This window comes from Loxodonta africana, chromosome X, assembly GCF_030014295.1.
Source record: "Loxodonta africana isolate mLoxAfr1 chromosome X, mLoxAfr1.hap2, whole genome shotgun sequence".
NCBI classification, from domain to species: Eukaryota; Metazoa; Chordata; class Mammalia; order Proboscidea; family Elephantidae; genus Loxodonta; species Loxodonta africana.
Window position 1 is genome coordinate 55,504,957 of NC_087369.1, and position 18,803 is coordinate 55,523,759.

The following is an 18,803-nucleotide window of genomic DNA, read 5'->3' on the forward strand; positions in this document are numbered from 1 at the left end:
ACAACAGGAAATGAGAATCAAAATGGTTCACTACAAAAAATCAACTAAACCCAAAAGAAGGCAGTATGGGAGGAAACGAGGGACAAAAAAGGTACAAGACACATGGAATATAAATAGCAGAATAGCAGAAGTAAGTTCTTCTTTATCGGTAATTGCTATATATACGAGGTAATGTTGTTCAGCCATAGGGAGAAGTGAAGTTCTGATACATGCTGTGACGTGCATGAGCCTTGAGAACATTGTGCTGGGTGAAATAAGTCAGACACGGGGTAAAGTATGATCTCATTTATATGAAGTCTCTAGTAATAGGTAAATGCATAGACAAAAGTAAGGTCAGTGGTTACCAGGGACTGGGGGAAAGGGAGAAATGGTGAATTATTGTGTAACAGTTAATGATTTTCTGTTTTGGGTGACAAAAAAAGTTTTGGAGCTGGGTATGGTGGTGGTGGTTGTACAACATTGTAAATGTAATTGATGTCACTGAATTGTACACTTAAAAATAGTTAGGGTGGCAAGTTTTATGTTATATATATTTTGCCATGATAAAAGTTAAAAAAAATAAAGCGTTCCATTTTTTTTCTCAAAAGCCAAGATATTTTTACCTTATGGTCTGACTAGTCTATAAAACATATCAATCTAAAGGATTGACTCCATATCCTCTGTAGGTCTGGGGTCTCATGTATTATATCCAGGACTTCTATAGCAACAAAGTAAAAGCTCATATATTTCAACTCAGTGGAGAGCACTGATACCCTCAAGTAAAGCCTGTTCACATCACCTTACCTATATTTCTAATGAGCTTGATTATTTGGTTTTCTGTCCCACAGCAGATTAACTCCAAGCTGCAAATGCACACTTAGTGCACAAAAAAGGGACTCTGAGGGAAGGGAGAAAAACTTGCAAAGCAGACTTCAAATATCATCTTGTATGAAAACTATTCGGATCTCTAAGTCAGACTCGATTGTTCCCCCCTTCTCCATTACCAGGCTACATACACCTCTGTTTGCTTCACTCTACCGTGTTCTGTGGTTATTTATGTCTTCTTCAGGTCAGAGGACTTCATCTTATAATCTTGACAAGTCCAGAATAGTGCCCTGACTGTAATAGGTGCTATATGTTGAGCAGTCAGGAATTCAGTGCTAGGCTGCTAACCAAAAGGCTGGAAGTTCAAATCCAGTGAAGCATGTCAAAGAAAGGCCTGGCAATCTACTTCTGAAAAATCAGCCATTGAAAACGTTATGGAGCACAGTTCTACTCTGACACATGTATGGTTGCCATGAGTCAGAATTGAGTCCGTGGCAACTGGTACGGGCAGTTCAGTGTAAAACCCATTGTCATTGAGTAGATTCCGACTCATAGCGACCCTATAGGACAGAGTAGAACTGCCCCATAGGGTTTCCAAGGCTATAAATATTTAAGGAAGCAGACTGCCACAGTGTTTCTCCCATGGAGCAGCTGGTGGGTTCAAACTGCTGACCTTTCAGTTAGCAGGCGAACACTTAACCACTGTGCCACCAGGGCTCCTTCAGTTTAGTGTACGGAGAGATAATCCAACCTTACCTAAGCAGCCCAAAAGTACATTGCTTTGTAGTAATTGATATTCCACTTGGTGTCAGCCCATAGCCATGAAGAATATTCTGTTTATTCTTTATGAGAAACCTAAGAATTATTTTAAACTATTTGAGAAATATTTCCATGAAGAATGTTCATAAGATTTTTAAAGTTTTAAACTTCAAAATTGAATAAGTTTTGCTTCATTGGAAAACTCACTTTGGAACACAATGTCTTGACTATACTGGGTACCTTTGTTATCAAATAAGAACGTTCTTTAAGGGTCTTAAGTATTCTTTGCTAGGTTTTCTCTGCTCCAAGTGACTGATTCTTCTAGATAACCTGAAAATCTTTTCTTAAAATTCTATAATGCTAAGAAAATCATTTAACGTTAATTCCTTTTGATTTCAATATTGTTACCATTAAATCATGTTTGCAGCTGTTTTGCGCTTTTCAGTGACACACCTGCTTGTGGTCAGTTATGTGTATTCTCAGATTGAAGTGAATATGAGTCAGAATCGGCCAGTCTCTCTGGTTCATTCACATGGACCAGACAGTGTTCCCCTTTGTGTCATACAGAAAGTAAATGTTTTGTCATTTTCTCTGAAAAAAATGTCACACAAGTGTTTGGGCTAGCTGTTCTTTAAGAAACTGCCCTCTGAGAGACGTTAATTAGAGCAGTCCAGAACCCTGTAAAAGCCAGAGTGACTAGCTCAATGGGAGTGGGAACTGTCAGTGAAGTACATTTCCATTTTGTGACTCTGACAGGTTAAGCATTGATGTTTTAATTGAAATCATAGTAAGGCTTCCTTTATTTATGCAAGTATCTGAGAGGCCAAGATATGCATACACTGTTGGATTTGGCCATAGCTTCTGGGCTGTATGTTAGCCTGTGAATCTCCTCTTTGATCTTAAGTGAACAGATACCAGGGTAAGTACAAAACCTTTTTGTTTCAAGAACTTTTTTTTTAATTTTTATTGTGCTTTAAGTGAAAGTTTACAAATCAAGTCAGTCTCTCACACAAAAACTTATATACACCTTGCTACATACTCCCAATTGCTCTCTCCCTAATGAGACAACCCGCTCCCTGCCTCCACTCTCTCTTTTCATGTCCATTTCACCAGCTTCTAACCCACCCTACCCTCTCATCTCCCTTCCAGGCAGATGCCAACATAGTCTCAAGTGTCCACCTAATCCAAGAAGCTCACACCTCACCAGCATCCCTCTCCAACCCATTGTCCAGTCCAATCCCTCTTTGAAGAGTTGGCTTTGGGAATGGTTCCTGTCTTGGGCCAGCAGAAGGTCTGGGGGGCATGACTACCAGGGCCCTTCCAGTCTCAGTCAGACCATTAAGTCTGGTCTTTTTACGAGAATTTGGAGTCTGCATCCCACTGCTCTCCTACTCCCTCGGGTTCTCTGTTGCGTTCCCTGTCAGGGCAGTCATCGGTTGTAGCCTGGCACCATCTAGCTCTTCTGGTCTCAGGCTGATGTAGTCTCTGGTAGTTTCAAGAATTTTGGGGGTAAACTACCAGTGCATATAAAAATAGGCACATCATTAGAAATTTGTAAGACTTCTCAACTTCATTACCTAGAAGGTCAATGTCACCATCCAGATCTCTCCTTCATAATCTTTAAAACAGCAACAAATAGCCGTCTTTTGTTTTGCAAAGTTTCTGCATTACCTTGTGGCGTCTAGAATGTTGGTTATAGTTCTTGATGGGGCTCTTGCTTGGGAATCCTGTCTTTGGAAGCTAAACCATGTACGTTTTAGTTGGGCTGTGAACTCACATCTTCCCTTACCCCATCAACTTTATGAACTAGATAGGATAGCTCAGACATATAATTCTTTTTGAGACTATGATGATGATTAAAAATAATAATAATAAATGCAGCTAACATTTAGCAATTACTGTCTGCCCAGTACCTTGCTAAGTCTTTTATATAAGTTTACCTGTTTATTACAACAACCCCTATGTGGTAATTGTTGTTATTATCATCCCCATTTTACAGACAAGGAAACTGAGACACAGAGAATTTAGTTAACTTGTCAAAACAACCCAGGTAGTCTGTCCCTGAACCCATATTCCTTTCTTTAAAATTTAATTTCTTTTGTAACTGTATAAAACATTTGCCTGGTTCACCAAAACTATAAAATACATTCAGAGATATCCAGCTTTCATCCCTCTCCCCTCTTTACCATTTTCCAGAGTTAACCTTTTTTTTTTAAGTTTCTGATTCGTCCTTTTATTGTTTCTTTGTGAAAATATATACAAATTTGTGTGTATGTGTATGCCACCATATATATATATATATATATATATATATAAAATTCACACCCCTTACCAGGATATACCATAAGCATTTTGTTTGCCTGAATTCAATTTTAAAACCTAAAAAAAAAATCCTTTTCTTATCAGAAGTAGACTCATAAGACCAGTCTGGTAAATATATTCCATAACACTTTGCAGATATTTGCCTGAGAACTGAACTTACATTCCTGTCCCCTCTACAGCATTTTACATTCTCCCTCATACTTGAGGTATTTGACTTCTGTGACAAGATAAGGCATACTCTTGCGCTCTGTCGTAAGTAAAAATGCTTATCTAGAAAACTTGGATCTGATGCTGTTTAAGCTGGCTGCTGCTGTTGCTAGGGAAACCCTGGTGGCGTAGTGGTTAAGTGCTACAGCTGCTAACCAAAGGGTCGGCAGTTCGAATCCGCCAGGCACTCCTTGGAAACTCCATGGGGCAGTTCTACTCTGTCTTATAGGGTCTCTATGAGTCAGAATCGACTCGACGGCACTGGGTTTGGTTTGGTTTGGTTGTTGCTAGTTGCCATTGAGTTGATTCTGACTCGTGGCGACCCCATATGTGCAGAGTACAACTGCTCCGTAGGGTTTTCAGAAGCAGATAACCAGGCCTTAATTCCAAGGTGCCTCTGGGTGGATTTGAACTACCAACCTTTCGGTTATTAGTCTAGTGCTTTACCTTTTGCACCACACAGGGACTCCTTAAGCTGGCTAGCTTGTACAATTGAAATCAGATTTAAAAATCTGCCTTTTTTTTTAAAGGGGAAGGAAAAATTATTATAGTCATTAGATTTGGGTTTCATTTGCTTAAGAAAAATAGGTGGGAGTTGGTTGGTATTCCTGCAGCCTGTGATTTCACAGACTTCACAGAGTGCCTGCTCCCTAGAGGTTTGGTATTCCTGAAGCCATGGACAAGCACCAGGTTTCATTGGCCTCTGCTTTTATATTCTCTTTGTCTAGAGTCTTCAAGTTAGTCTACTGTTAAGTACATATGTATATTAGTTTCTTAAGGCTGCCATAACAAATCACCACAAACTGGATAGCTTGAAACTAAAATTTGTTCTCTCACAGTTGTAAAAGCCAGAAGTCTGAAATCAAGGTATTGGCAGGACTGCCCTCTCTCCAGAGTCTCTAGGGAAGATTCCATTCTTTGCCTCTTCGAGCTTCTAGTGGCTGTCAGTGCTCTTTGACTTGTGGCCACACACTCCAGTCTCTACCTCCATGGTCACATTGTCACTTCTTCTGTCTCAAATCTTCTTCTGCCTTGCTCTTATAGGGACACCGATCATTGAATTTAGGGCTCACCTGGATAATGCAGGATGGTCTCTTCATCTCAAAATCCTTAACTTAATTACATCTGTAAAGATCCTTTTTCCAAATAAAGATTACAGGAATTAGGACATGGACATATCTTTTGCAGGTCCACCGTTCAATCTACTGTAATGTTTCCAGGATACTTAGGAAACTGTGCAGAGATTTTCATAAGCAGTTATGTCAGCTGTGAAGACATAAGACATTATCCGCTTACACTCTGTGATTGGAAGGTATGGCGTTATTAAGCCCAACACTTGATTCTGCAGTCAATTAATTTATTTTGTGAAAAGTATGGACCTAAATTTCAATTTTTCTTGCTGTTATGCTCCCTTGTAATGCCTACCACATTAGTTGATTTTTTTTAAACATGTTAACAATTTTTCAATATCTTGTATTTTGTAATGAGCCCATCACTTGGAAAATAATGAAATGTTTTTGGAGGTTGAAAAGTACGTGACTCTATTATTCTTTCCAGATCCCACAGTACTGTCTTTTCCCAAAGACAGTAATTTAGCACAATTTTAAATGTCCACCACAACTTTTAACCACTGTCTCATTAAAGATATCTGCAAAATGGTGATTCAGGTGCTTCCTGGTAGCCACCTAGGACACTGAGCTTGCATATATCTGTATCCCTTATATAAAACATTAATTAATAAACCACCAATTTTTGTTTCTTGTAGGCTTAGCTCCCTCCCTGTGCAGCACTCAATTAACATTAATTGGTCAGTATTCTTGGTAGGAAGTTCATTTTGTTGCCACCTGGGCACCAGCTTGTTTCCTTCTCTACTTTGCTCAGGTCATATTATTAATTCTAAATCCTCCCTTTGTGAAACCAACAGTCAGTGGCAGAGTTGTTCCTGCAGAGTAGCTAATGGAATGAGCCCTTATTTAATTTAAATGGCATCATTTGATTACATGATTGTTCAGTCCTATACTCTGAAATGTTGTCAGTTTAAATAGAACTAGACCCACTGAGAATTGTTTTATTAGATCATGCTCTGTGCCTCTACTTTCATGTTATACAGAACTTCGACATTGTTTTCCCTCAGAGAATCTTTTATGAGCATTAAAGGCTAAAATGTTTGTTTGATAGCATCTCTTCTTTTGATCTTCCAGAAATGTGAACGCATTTATCTAACCTGCAAGTGGCTGGTTGATTTTTTTCAGAAGTACAGGTTAGTGAGGTATAGACTAATGTATGTGTGACTTTACGTGAAATTGAACTCCCTCATTACTTAGATGTTAACTGGGCTCTCATCACTGAAATCGTTGCCAGTTTTACTTGGTATCCTTTTTTATATTGTTGCAAAGGCAGAATCACAAAAGCTGAGGCTGCCACAACCATTTTAGTCATATTTCCAGGCTGGTGAGCACATTCCTGTGCCCCTTAGTCACTCAGGCGCCCTTTGAACCAGAGGAAAACAGGGCCTCAGACTTTAGATGAATTCCTCGTTCCTATATTGGCAGTACTTAATGGGGCTTCAGATGCAGAAAGTGGGCTATGGGGAATCTCTTCCCTACCTTTGAACTTTTCACACGTCTAGGGCTTCCTTGGAAACCCTGATGGCATAGTGGTTAAGTGCTACAGCTGCTAACCAAAGGGTCAGCAGTTTGAATCCACCGGGCGCTCCTTGGAAACTTTATGGGGGCAGTTCTACTCTGTCCTATAGGGTCGCTATGAGTCGGAACCGACTCGACAGACAGCACTGGGTTTTTTGGGTTTTAGGGCTTCCTTGTCAAGGGTGGGGTTAGAGCTCATACTGGGAGCCTCTTGAATGCCACAGTAGGCATATCATCCCTGACCTCCTCACTGCTGAGGAATTCATTGATATCAGTAAAAGCAGACAAACCAAGTAGTAAAAGATGAAATAGGAAAATGAGACTGAGGACATTTTTAAAAGTTCTGAGTACAAATATAACAGCTATAATAAAAATACAAATTTTCCTTAATACCAAAAAAATATTTTTCTTTATAAATAAAAACAAAGAATATATATCTGGTAGAGAAAGAAGCATTGGAAATATAATACAAGTAATTAAAAATATAATTAAGATCAAACATATGAGTTGTACCAATAAATATGAAAGGACTTAACATCTATTAAAATATTTTCATTTTGGCTCACAAAATGAGACCCAACTATATGCTGTATGCAAGAGCACACCTAAAATACCTATTCAGAAAGGGTACAATGAAGAGAGGCACAAAGGTATACAAGGCAAATGGAAACAGAAATAGCAGGGGTAGTGATCCTGATATCAGACAAAATTCAATCCCAAAGACAAAGAGACTTTTTAATGCTAAAAGCTATAATTCACCATAAAGATACAATACTTTGAATATTTATGTACCAAATAACAAAGAATCACCTTTATAAAGCAAAAACTATAGGAGATGCAAGAAAAACATAGATAGAAACACGCTAATCATAAGAGACTTTAAAACATCTCTCTCGGTATCAGATTAAGTGAACAAAAGATAAATGAGACGGAAGATCTAAACAACATAAACAGTAAAGTAGATCTGATGAATATATGTCAAAAACTCTACCTTGATAATAGAGAATATACCCTTTGCTCAACACTGATGGTACAGTCACAAAATTTAATCATATATTAAATCACAAAGAAAATATCAATAATTTCCATTGAGTAGAAACATTATAGACAATGCAGTAAAATCAGAAAAACAAGCCCTTTCACTTAGAAATTGAAAAACCTTCTGTTTAACAATTCTTGGTTGAAAAGGGGAAGTACAAACCGAAATTACAATCTATTATTTTTTTAATGACAAAAGAAACTACATCTCAGATGGTTACTTCATATCATAAGTTATCTGATGAGAAGAAGGAGGCAAACGTTGTTAAACCTACTCTTTCTTTTTTTTTATTAACTTTTATTGAGCTTCAAGTGAACGTTTACAAATCAAGTCAAACTGTCGCATATAAGTTTATATACACCTTACTCCGTACTCCCATTTGCTCTCCACCTAATGAGTCAGCCCTTCCAGTCTCTCCTTTCGTGACAATTTTGCCAGCTTCCAACTCTCTCTATCCTCCCATCCCCCCTCCAGACAGGAGATGCCAACACAGTCTCAAGTGTCCACCTGATACAAATAGCTCACTCTTCATCGGCATCTCTCTCCTACCCACTGTCCAGTCCCTTCCATGTCTGATGAGTTGTCTTCAGGCATGGTTCCTGTCCTGGGCCAACAGAAGGTTTGGGGACCATGACCGCCAGGATTCCTCTAGTCTCAGTCAGACCACTAAGTATGGTCTTTTTATGAGAATTTGGGGTCTGCATCCCACTGATCTCCTGCTCCCTCAGGGGTTCTCTGTTGTGCTCCCTGTCAGGGCAGTCATCGGTTGTGGCCGGGCACCAACTAGTTCTGGTCTCAGAATGATGTAGGTCTCTGGTTCATGTGGCCCTTTCTGTCTCTTGGGCTCTTAGTTATCGTGTGACCTTGGTGTTCTTCATTCTCCTTTGATCCAGGTGGGTTGAGACCAATTGATGCATCTTAGATGTCCGCTTGTTGGCATTTAAGACCCCAGACGCCACATTTCAAAGTGGGATGCAGAATGTTTTCATAATAGAATTATTTTGCCAATTGACTTAGAAGTCCCCTTAGACCATGGCCCCCAAACCCCTGCCCTTGCTCCACTGACCTTTGAAGCATTCAGTTTATCCCAGAAACTTCTTTGCTTTTGGTCCAGTCCAGTTGAGCTGACCTTCCATGTATTCCTACTCTTTCTTTTTAATAATTTGTTTTTATTGTTGTTGAGAATAAGGAGCCCTGGTAGTGCAGTGATTAAGAGCTTGGCTGCTAACCAAAAGGTCGGCTGATCAAACCCACCAGACACTCCGCAGGAGAGAGGTGTAGCAGCCTGCTTCTGTAAAGATTTATAGCCTTGGAAACCCTATGGGGCAGTTCTGCTCTGTCCTAGAGGTTGCTATGAGTCAGAATCTACTCAACAGCAACTTTTTTTTTGAATGGGTTGTTGAGACTACATACAGCTGAACATACACCAATACAATTCAGTGACATTGATTACATTCTTCAAGTTGTGCAGCCATTCTCCCCCTCCTTTTCTGAGATGTTCCTCTTCCATTAACATAAACTCACTCCCCCCTAAGTTTCCTGTCTATTCTTTTGAGTTGCTGTTATGAGTTTGATCCCGTATATATAGTTCTTTAAAAGAGCACAGTACTGTTTACAATAGCAAAAACATGGAAGCAACCAAGGTGCCCATCAACGGATGAATGGATAAATAATTTATGGTATATTCACACAATGCAATACTACACATCGATAAAGAACAGTGAGGAATCTGTGAAACGTTTCGTAACATGGAGGAACCTGGAAGGCATTATGCTGAGTGAAATTAGTCAGTTGCAAAAGGACAAATATTAGATAAGACCACTATTATAAGAACTTGAGAAATAGTTTAAACTGAGAAAGAAAACATTCTTTTGTGGTACGAGAGTGGGGAGCGAGGGAGGGTGGGAGGGGGTATTCACTAATTAGATAGTAGATAAGAACTACTTTAGGTGAAGGGAAAGACAGCACACAATACAGGGGAGGTCAGCACAATTGGACTAAACCAAAAGCAAAGAAGTTTCCTGAATAAACTGAATGTTTCAAAGGCCAGCGTAGCAGGGGAAGGGGTCTGGGGACCATGGTTTCAGGGGACATCTAAGTCAATTGGCATAAAAAAATCTATTAAGAAAACATTCTGCATTCCACTTTGAAGAGTGGCGTCTGGGGTCTTAAACACTAGCAAGCAGCCATCTAAGATACATCAATTGGTCTCAACCCACCTGGATCAAAGGAGAATGAAGAACACCAAGGACACAAGGCGATTACTAGCCCAAGAGACAGAAAGGGCTACATGAACCAGCGACTCCATCATCCTGAAACCAGAAGAACTAGATGGCGCCTGGCTACAACCGATGACTTCCCTGATAGGGAACACAACAGAGAACCCCTGAGGGAGCTGGAGAGCAGTGGGATGCAGACCCCAAATTCTCATAAGACCAGACTTAATGGTCTGACTGAGACTGGAAGGACCCCGGTGATCATGGCCCCCAGACCTTCTGTTGCCTCAGGACAGGAACCATTCCCAAAGCCAACTCTTCAATGTGGATTGGACTGGACAATAGATTGGAGAGGGATGCTGGTGAGGAGTGAGCTTCTTGGATCAGGTGGACACTTGAGACTATGTTGGCATCTCCTGCCTGGAGGGGAGATGAGCGAGCGGAGGGGGTTAGAAGAAAAGGACTCGAAAGGAGAGAGTGGAGGGAGAGAGCGGGCTGTCTCATTAGGGGGAGAGTAATTGGGAGTGTGTAGCAAGGTGTATATGGGTTTTTGTGTGAGAGACTGACTTGATTTGTAAACTTAAAGCACAATAAAAATTATTTTTAAAAAAGCACAGTGCTAAAGGCAGACTTTCCTTAATAGTTAAACTATTGTTTGGTTTTAAGAAGACTTCATGGGATATTTTGGTTTAAGGTTTAAAGATTATCTTCAGGGTAATAGTTTCAGAGGTTCATCCAGCCTCAGTGGCTCCATAAAGTTTGGATTCCATGACAATTTAAAATTCTGTTCTACATTTTCCCCCTTTTGATCAGGATTCTTCTATAGAACCTTTTATCAAAACTTTCAGGAATGGTAGCTGCTGGGCACCATCTTGTTCTTCTGGTCTCATGGCAAAGGAAGCAGTTGTTCACTTAGGCAATTAGACCTACATTCCATTTCCTCGTCATTTTCCTGACTGTCCTGTTGCTCCAGGTGAATATAGACCAATAGTTGTGCCTTAGATGGCTGCTTGCAAGTTTTTAAGACCCCAGGCACTAGACAGCAAACTGGGAGGTAGAACAGAAGCAGTGAACACATTATTAGGCCAGTTAACTGGGATGTCCCAGTCAACTATGACCCTAAACCTCCAAATCAAGGAACCAAATCCCGTGAGATGTTTGGTTGTACATAAGCAGCCTCAGCTTCTGCTCTTTTGTTATTGTTTAAGTATATCTATTACACAACATTTGCCAATTCAATTTTTTACAGGTATACAACTTACTGACCATTAGTTGACTGTGTGACCCTTAACCTTAATCAGTGTGATTTTTCCATCACTGTAAACTGAAACTGAGTGCCCCATAAGCAATAATCCTCCCTCCCACCCCTGGCAACCACTTAAACTTTGGTCTCTGTACCTTTCCTCATCTTTTTATGTAAGTGAGGTCATACAGTATTTGCCCTTTTATGATCGACTTGTTTTGCTCAGCATAATGCCTTCAAGTACCATCCATGTTGTAGCATGTATCAGGACTTCATTTCTCTTTCTGCCTGAGTAATAGTCCATTGTATGTATGTACCACATTTTCTTTATCCATTCACTTGTTGATGGGCATTTAGGTTATTTCCACCTTTTGGCTGTTGTAAATGGTGCTGCAGTGAACATTGGTGTATAAGCCTCTGTTTGCATCACTGCTTTAACAATGGATTATCTAATATAATAACAAAAACACAAACAGCAAAAGACAAAATGAATAAATGAGACCTCATAAAAATTAAATGCGGAAGGTCAGCCTAATTGGACTGGACTAAAAGCAAAGAGGTTTCTGGGATAAAGTGAAAACTTCAAAGGTCAGCGGAGCAGGGGCTGGGGTCTGGGGAACTTGGTTTGAGGGGACTTCTAAGTCAATTGGCAAAATAATTCTATTATGAAAACATTCTGCATCCCACTTTGAATTGTGGCGCCTGGGGTCCTAAATGCCAACAAGCGGCCATCTAAGATACAGCAATTGGTCTCAACCCACCTGGAGCAAAGGCAAAGGAAGAACACCAAGGTCACACAACAACTAAGAACCCAAGAGACAGAAAGGGCCACATGAACCAGAAACCTACATTATCCTGAGACCAGAAGAACTAGTTGATGCCCGGCCACAATCGATGTCTGCCCTGTCAGGGAGCACAACAGACAACTCCTGAGGGAGCAGGAGACCAATGGGATACAGACCCCACCATACCTAATGGTATGACTGCGGCTAGAGGAATCCCAGAGACAATGCTCCCCAGAACTTCTGATGGCACAGGACAGGAACCATCCCCGAAGACAACTCATCATGCATGAAAAGGACTGGTCAGTGGGGGGGAGAGAGATACTGATGAAGAGTGAGCTAATTAAATCAGGTGGACACTGGAGAGTGTGTTGGCAACTCTTGAGGGGGGATGGGAAGATAGAGAGGAAAGATGGCAAAATTGGCACGAAACGAGAGACTGAAAGGGCTGACTCAATGGGGGAGAGCAAGTGGGAGAAGGGAGTAAGATGTATGTAAACCTACATGTGACAGACTGATTGGAATGGTAAATGTTCACTTGAAGCTTAATAAAAATTAATTTTAAAAAATAATTAAATGCATTTGTTCATCGAAAGACTTTGCCAAAAAAAGTAAAAAGACAAGCTACCAATTGGGAGAATACCTTTGTAAGCCATGTATCCAGTAAGAATCTAATAAGCCAAAATATGTATATAAAACTTTGACTACTTAACAACAAAAAGACAACCCGATCCTAAAATGGGGAAAGGACTCAAATAGGTATTTCACCATAGAGGATATCCAAATAGCCACCAAACATGAAAAGATGCTCAGTATCATTAGCCATTCACCCAAGCCAAGCCTACTGCCACTGAGTGGGCTCTGACTCAATGATCCTATAGGACAAAGTGGGACTGCCCTATAGTGCTTCCAAGGCTGTAAATCCTCATGGAAGCAGGCTACCACATCTTTCTCCCACTGGATGGCTGGTGGATTATAACCTTTGAGCTTATGGTTAGCAGCCAAGCACTTTAACTACCGTGCCACCCGCGCTCCTTCATTACTCATCAGAGGTATGCAAATCAAAACCACAATGAGTTACCATTTCATTTCCACTAGAATGACTAAGGAAAAAAATGGGAAATAAGAAATGTTGGCAAGGATATGGGCAAATTGGAACCTTTATCCATTGCTGATGGGAATGCAAAATGGTACAGCCATTGTGGAAAACAGTGTGGTGGTTTCTCAAAAAAATAAAAGAACTACTATGTTGCCGTTGTTAGATTTTGACTCATAGCAACCATATGCACAATAGAATGAAACACCGCCAGGTCCTGCGCCATTGTCACAATCATTGTTATGCTTGAGCCCATTGTTGCAGCCACTGTGTCAGTCCATCTCGTTGAGGGTCTTCCTCTTTTTCACTGACCCTCTACATGCATATTACCTCCTCGTAATATGTCCATAGTACTTGAGAGGAGCTCTTGCTGTCCTCACTTCCAAGGAATGCTCTGGCTATACTTCTTCCAAGTCAAATTCATTCCTTCTTCTGGTAGTCCACGGTATATTCAGTATTCTTCCACAACACCGTAATTCAAAGGCATCATCAATTCTTCTTTGATCTTCCTTATTCATTGTTCAGCCTTCAATGAATATGAGGTGATTGAAAACACCATGTCTTAGATCAGGCGCACCTTAGTCCTTAAAATGACATCTCTGCTTTTTAACACTTTAAAGAGGTCTTCTGCAGCAGATTTGCCCAATGCAATGCGTCATTTGATTTCTTGACGGCTGCTTCCATGGGTGTTGATTGTGGATCCAAGTAAAATGAAATCCTTGACAACTTTAGTATGTTCTCCATTTATCATGATGTTGCTTATTGGTCCGGTTGTGAGGATTTTTGTTTTCTTTATGTGGAGGTGTAATCAATACTAAAGCCTGTGGTCTTTGATCTTCATCAGTAACTGCTTCAAGTCTTAGCTTTCAGCAAGCAAGATTGTGTCATCTGCATATCACAGGTTGTTAACGGGTCTTCCTCCAATCCTGATGCCTTGTTCTTCATATAGTCCAGCTTCTCAGATTATTTGCTCAGCATACAGATCGATTAAGTATGGTGAAAGGATACAACCCTGAAGCACACCTTTCTTGACTTTAAACCACAGAGTGTCCCCTTGTTCTGTTCGAATGACTGCGTCTTGGTCTAACTACAGGTTCCTCATGAGCACAGTTTTAATTAACTGTTCTGGAATTCCCATTCTTCGCAATGTTACCCATAATTTGTTATCCACCCAGTCAAATGCCTTTGCATACCCAATAAAACACAGGTAACCATCTTTCTGGTATTCTCTGCTTTCAGCCAGGATCCATCTGACACCAGCAATGATATTCCCTTGTTCCATGTCCTCTTCTGAATCTTGCTTGAGTTTCTCGTGGTTCCCTGTCAATGTACTGCTGCAACTGTTTATGAATTATCTTTAGCAAAATTTTACTTGCACTTGCTATTAATGATATCTGATAATTTCCACATTCTGTTGGATCACCTTTCTTTGGAATGGGCACAAATATAGATCTCTTCCAGTCGGTTGGCCAGGTAGCTGTCTTCCAAATTTCTTGCCATTGACAAGTGAGCTCCTCCAGTGCTGGATTCATTTGTTGAAACATCTCAGTTGGTATTTTGTACATTCCTGGAGACTTGTTTTTCGCCAGTGCCTTCAGTGCAGCTTGGACTTCTTCCTTCAGTACCATCGATTCTTGGTCATATGCTACCTCTTTAAATGGTTGAACATCGACCAATTCTTTTTGGTGCAGTGACTCTTTGTATCCTTTCCATGTTCTTTTGATGCTTCCTGTGTCGTTCAATATTCTCACTGTAGAATCCTTTAAAATTGCAACTCAAGTCTTAAATTTTTTCTTCAGTTCTTTCAGCTTAAGAATTGCCAAGGGTGTTCTTCCCTTTTGGTTTTCTAACTCCAGGTCTTTGCACATTTCATTATAGTGCTTTACTTTGTCTTCTTGAGCCACCCTTTGAAATCTTTTGTTCAACTCTTTTACTTCATCATATCTTCTGTTCACTTTAACAAGTCTACGTTCAAGAGCAACTTTCAGAGTCTCTACTGACATCAATTTTGGTCTTTTTTTTTTCTTTTGGCTTTTAATGATTTTTTTTATTGTGCTTTAAGTGAAAGTTTACAAATCAGATCAGTCTCTCATACTAACATTTATATACACCTTGCTATATACTCCTCGTTGCTCTCCCCCTAATGAGACAGCACACTCCTTCTCTCCACTCTCTGTTTTCCTGTCCGTTCGGCCAGCATCTGACCCCCTCTGCCCTTTCATCTCCGCTCCAGACAGGAGCTGCCCACATAGTCTCATGTGTCTCCTTAATCCAAGAAGCTCACTCCTCACCAGTATCATTTTCTATTTTATAGTCCAGTCCAATCCCTGTCTGAAGAGTTGGCTTTGGGAATGGTTTCTGTCTTGGGCTAACAGAAGGTCTGGGGACCATGACCTCCAGGGTCCTTCCAGTCTCAGTGAGACCATTAAGTCTGGCCTTTTTATGAGAATTTGAGGTCTGCATCCTACTGCTCTCCCGCACCCTCAGGGATTCTCTGTTGTGTTCCCTGTCAGGGTAGTCATCAGTTGTAGCCGGGCACCATCTAGTTCTTCTGGTCTCAGGATGATGTAGTCTCTGATTTATGTGGCCCTTTCTGTCTCTTGGGCTCATAAATACCTTGTGTCTTTGATGTTCTTCATTCTCCTTTGTTCCAGGTGGGTTGAGACCAATTGATGCATCTTAGATGGCCGCTTGCTAGCATTTAGGACCCCAGACGCCACTCTCCAAAGCGGGATGCAAACAAATAGATTTTATTATGCCAGTTGACCTAGATGTCCCCTGAAACCATCGTCCCCAAACCCCCACCCCTGCCATGCTGGCCTTTGAAGTGTTCAGTTAATTCAGGAAAGTGCTTTGCTTTTGGTTTAGTCCAGTTGTGCTGTATTGTGTTTTGTCTTTCCCTTCACCTTGAATAGTTCTTGTCCACTATCTCATTAGTGAATACTCCTCTCCCTCCCTCCCCCATCTCATAACCATCAAAGAATATTTTCTTCTGTGTTTAAACTATTTCTCGAGTTCTTATAATAGTGGTCTCATACAATATTTGTCCTCTGCCAACTAATTTCACTCAGCATAATGCCTTCCAGATTCCTCCATGTTATGAAATGTCTGACAGATTCATCATTGTTGTTTATCGATGTGTAGTATTCCATTGTGTGAATATACCATAATCTATTTATCCATTCATCCGTTCATGGGCACCTTGGTTGCTTCCGTCTTTTTGCTATTGTAAACAGTGCTGCAGTGAACATGGGTGTGCATGTATCTGTTTGTGTAAAGGCCCATTTTGGTCTTTTCTTTCTTTCCTATCTTTTTAATGACCTTTTACTTTTTTTATGTATGATATCCTTGATGTCATCCAACAACGGGCCTGATCTTTGGTCATTAGTGTTCAGCATATCAAATCTGTTCTTGAGATGATCTCCAAATTCCGGCGGAATGTAGTCAAGGTTGTATTTTGGTTCTCATGGACTTGTTTTAATTTTAATTTGCAGATTATATGGTAGTATATCTAAAAAACCATAGTGAATCAATGATAAAACTAACTCAAGCAATAAAAGAATTCTGTAAGGTAACAGGATATGAAGTTAACATATAAATTGTAGAAGGAATAAGGAAAATAGAAAATCACCATTAGAACATCACAGTAATAATTGTTGCATATCCAGCAATGGATGCTAACATTAATCTACAACAGTTTAAGGAGAATCATAATTGTTTTGTAGTTCTCTAAGTATCTCCCCCAAGATGTTTGTTAATTGCAAAGGGAAATACAGTAACAGAAAAGTAGGGAAACCCAGCAAGACACTACTTTAACCAAGTGATGGAGTTTAACATCACCAGTAATAAGACACATCAGTATCATATATCCCCTGATATGATGGAATGAGAAGGCTACAGCATTACTTGTATAGTATTCTTGCCAAAATGCACCAGCTTAATCCATTCATGGGAAAACATACAAACCCAAATTGGAGGGACATTCTACAAAATACCTGATCACTACTCATCAAAGTATTAAAGTCCTTGAAAACATTATGCTGAATAAAATAAGTCAGACATAAAAGGACAAATATTGCATGATCCCACTTATATGAAATATCTAGAATAGGCAAGTGCATAGGGACTAAAGTTTTTACCAGGATTAAAGTGATCACCAGGAGTGGGTGAGAGGGGAAAGGGAAAGTTATTGCTTAAGGGACACTGAGTTTCTGTTAAGGGTAATGGAAAATTTTGGAAACTTACAGTGGTGATGGTTGCAAAACATGGTGAATGTAATTATTGTCACTGAATTGCACATGTAACAATGGTTGAAGTGGCAAATGTGGTGTTATATATCTGTTACCACAACAAAAATTTTTAAAATGTGTCAATACATAAAACCCTGTCATGAAAGACAAAGGAATATTGACAAAGTTTCACAGATTAGACGATACTAAGGGGTCATGACAACAATATGCAACATAGGATCCTAGATTGAATTCTGGAATAGAAAAAGGACATTAGGTGGAAAACTGGTATAATTTGAATAAGGTCTGTGGATTAGTTAATAGTATTATAGCAATGTTAATGTCCTAGTTTAGACCATTGTACTCTGGTATATAAGATGTTAACACTCGAAGAAACTAAATGCAGGCTATATGAGAACTCTGTACTATTTTTGTAACTTTTCTGTGAGTCTAAAATTTTTTCTAATCAATTAAAAAATAATGTGATGGCTAAATAAACAGTTATAAGTTATGAGTGGATACTTCTTAATTTAATAGAGTTAAGGATTATTTGTTTTATGCAAACTTTAGAGTAGCCTGTATTGTTGATTTAAATTCAAGGAGCCCAAGAAAATAATTTGGGAAGGACCCATTTACACTTTATTAAATGCAGAATGAGCTGGCTTCCCTGTCACTACTACAAACCCTTTCCAAAGAGTTGATCTGACTGTTCATGAAGTAAAAGATGTTTCTCTTGCTGGTAGTAGAAAATGGGTGGGGGTGGTCTTTTTAAAAGGAGAACATTAAGTAGTGTTAGTTCCATAGTGATAGTCTTCTCAAGGTGTATGCAATATCTTCCCAGGTATTCCGGAAGGACCTCATCAGTGCCATGAAAATTCCAGATTCTCACCACATTAACCCTGACAACTATTACCTCTTTGCGGATACATGGAAGGAAGAATGGGAAAAGGGAGTCCAGGTACCAGCCAGTCCAGACACTATTCCACAGCCTTCCCTCAGGTATTTGCATGCTTGCACCTTTGACTTAGGAAATGAATGCTCTCGTGGTAATCTGTGTGCTGCTTGGGAAGAAGTTTTGAGTGCTTAATTATACATTTAGAATATAAAGTCACATACCGTGTTCACTCAGACCAGTGGCAAATTACGCCAGGCTAGGATTCCACCGCCCATCTATAAGTTTGTCATACTTTGGTTGCTTGTGTTACTTTGATGTTGGAAGCTATGCCACCAGCATTTCAAATACCATGGTGGAAAGGTTTCAGTGGAACTTCCAGACTAAGACTAAGAAGAAAGGCCTGGCAGTCTACTTCCAAAAATTAGCCAATGGAAAACCCTATAGATCACAACAGAATATTGTACGATATATTGCTGGAGGATGAGCCCCCTAGGGTAGAAGACACTTAAAATGATAGCCAAGGGTAGCTGCAGTGAGTACTGGGGCTGAGGACACTAGGTATTCCA

The 18,803-nt window shown here is 39.9% G+C and overlaps 1 protein-coding gene across 4 annotated transcripts in view; it reads left to right on the forward strand.

Annotated features, from left to right (window-relative positions):
• JADE3 (jade family PHD finger 3) overlaps positions 1-18,803 on the forward strand; it is a 193,229-nt gene that overhangs the window by 113,014 nt on the left and 61,412 nt on the right. For 3 of the 4 annotated variants that reach the window (XM_023557923.2, XM_064278193.1, XM_064278194.1), the window contains 2 exons: positions 8-130; positions 18,184-18,341. In XM_023557923.2, coding sequence (XP_023413691.1) covers positions 8-130; positions 18,184-18,341 — 281 coding nt within the window. The remainder of the gene's footprint in view (positions 1-7; positions 131-18,183; positions 18,342-18,803) is intronic. The other variant, XM_064278195.1, reaches the window with a different exon arrangement.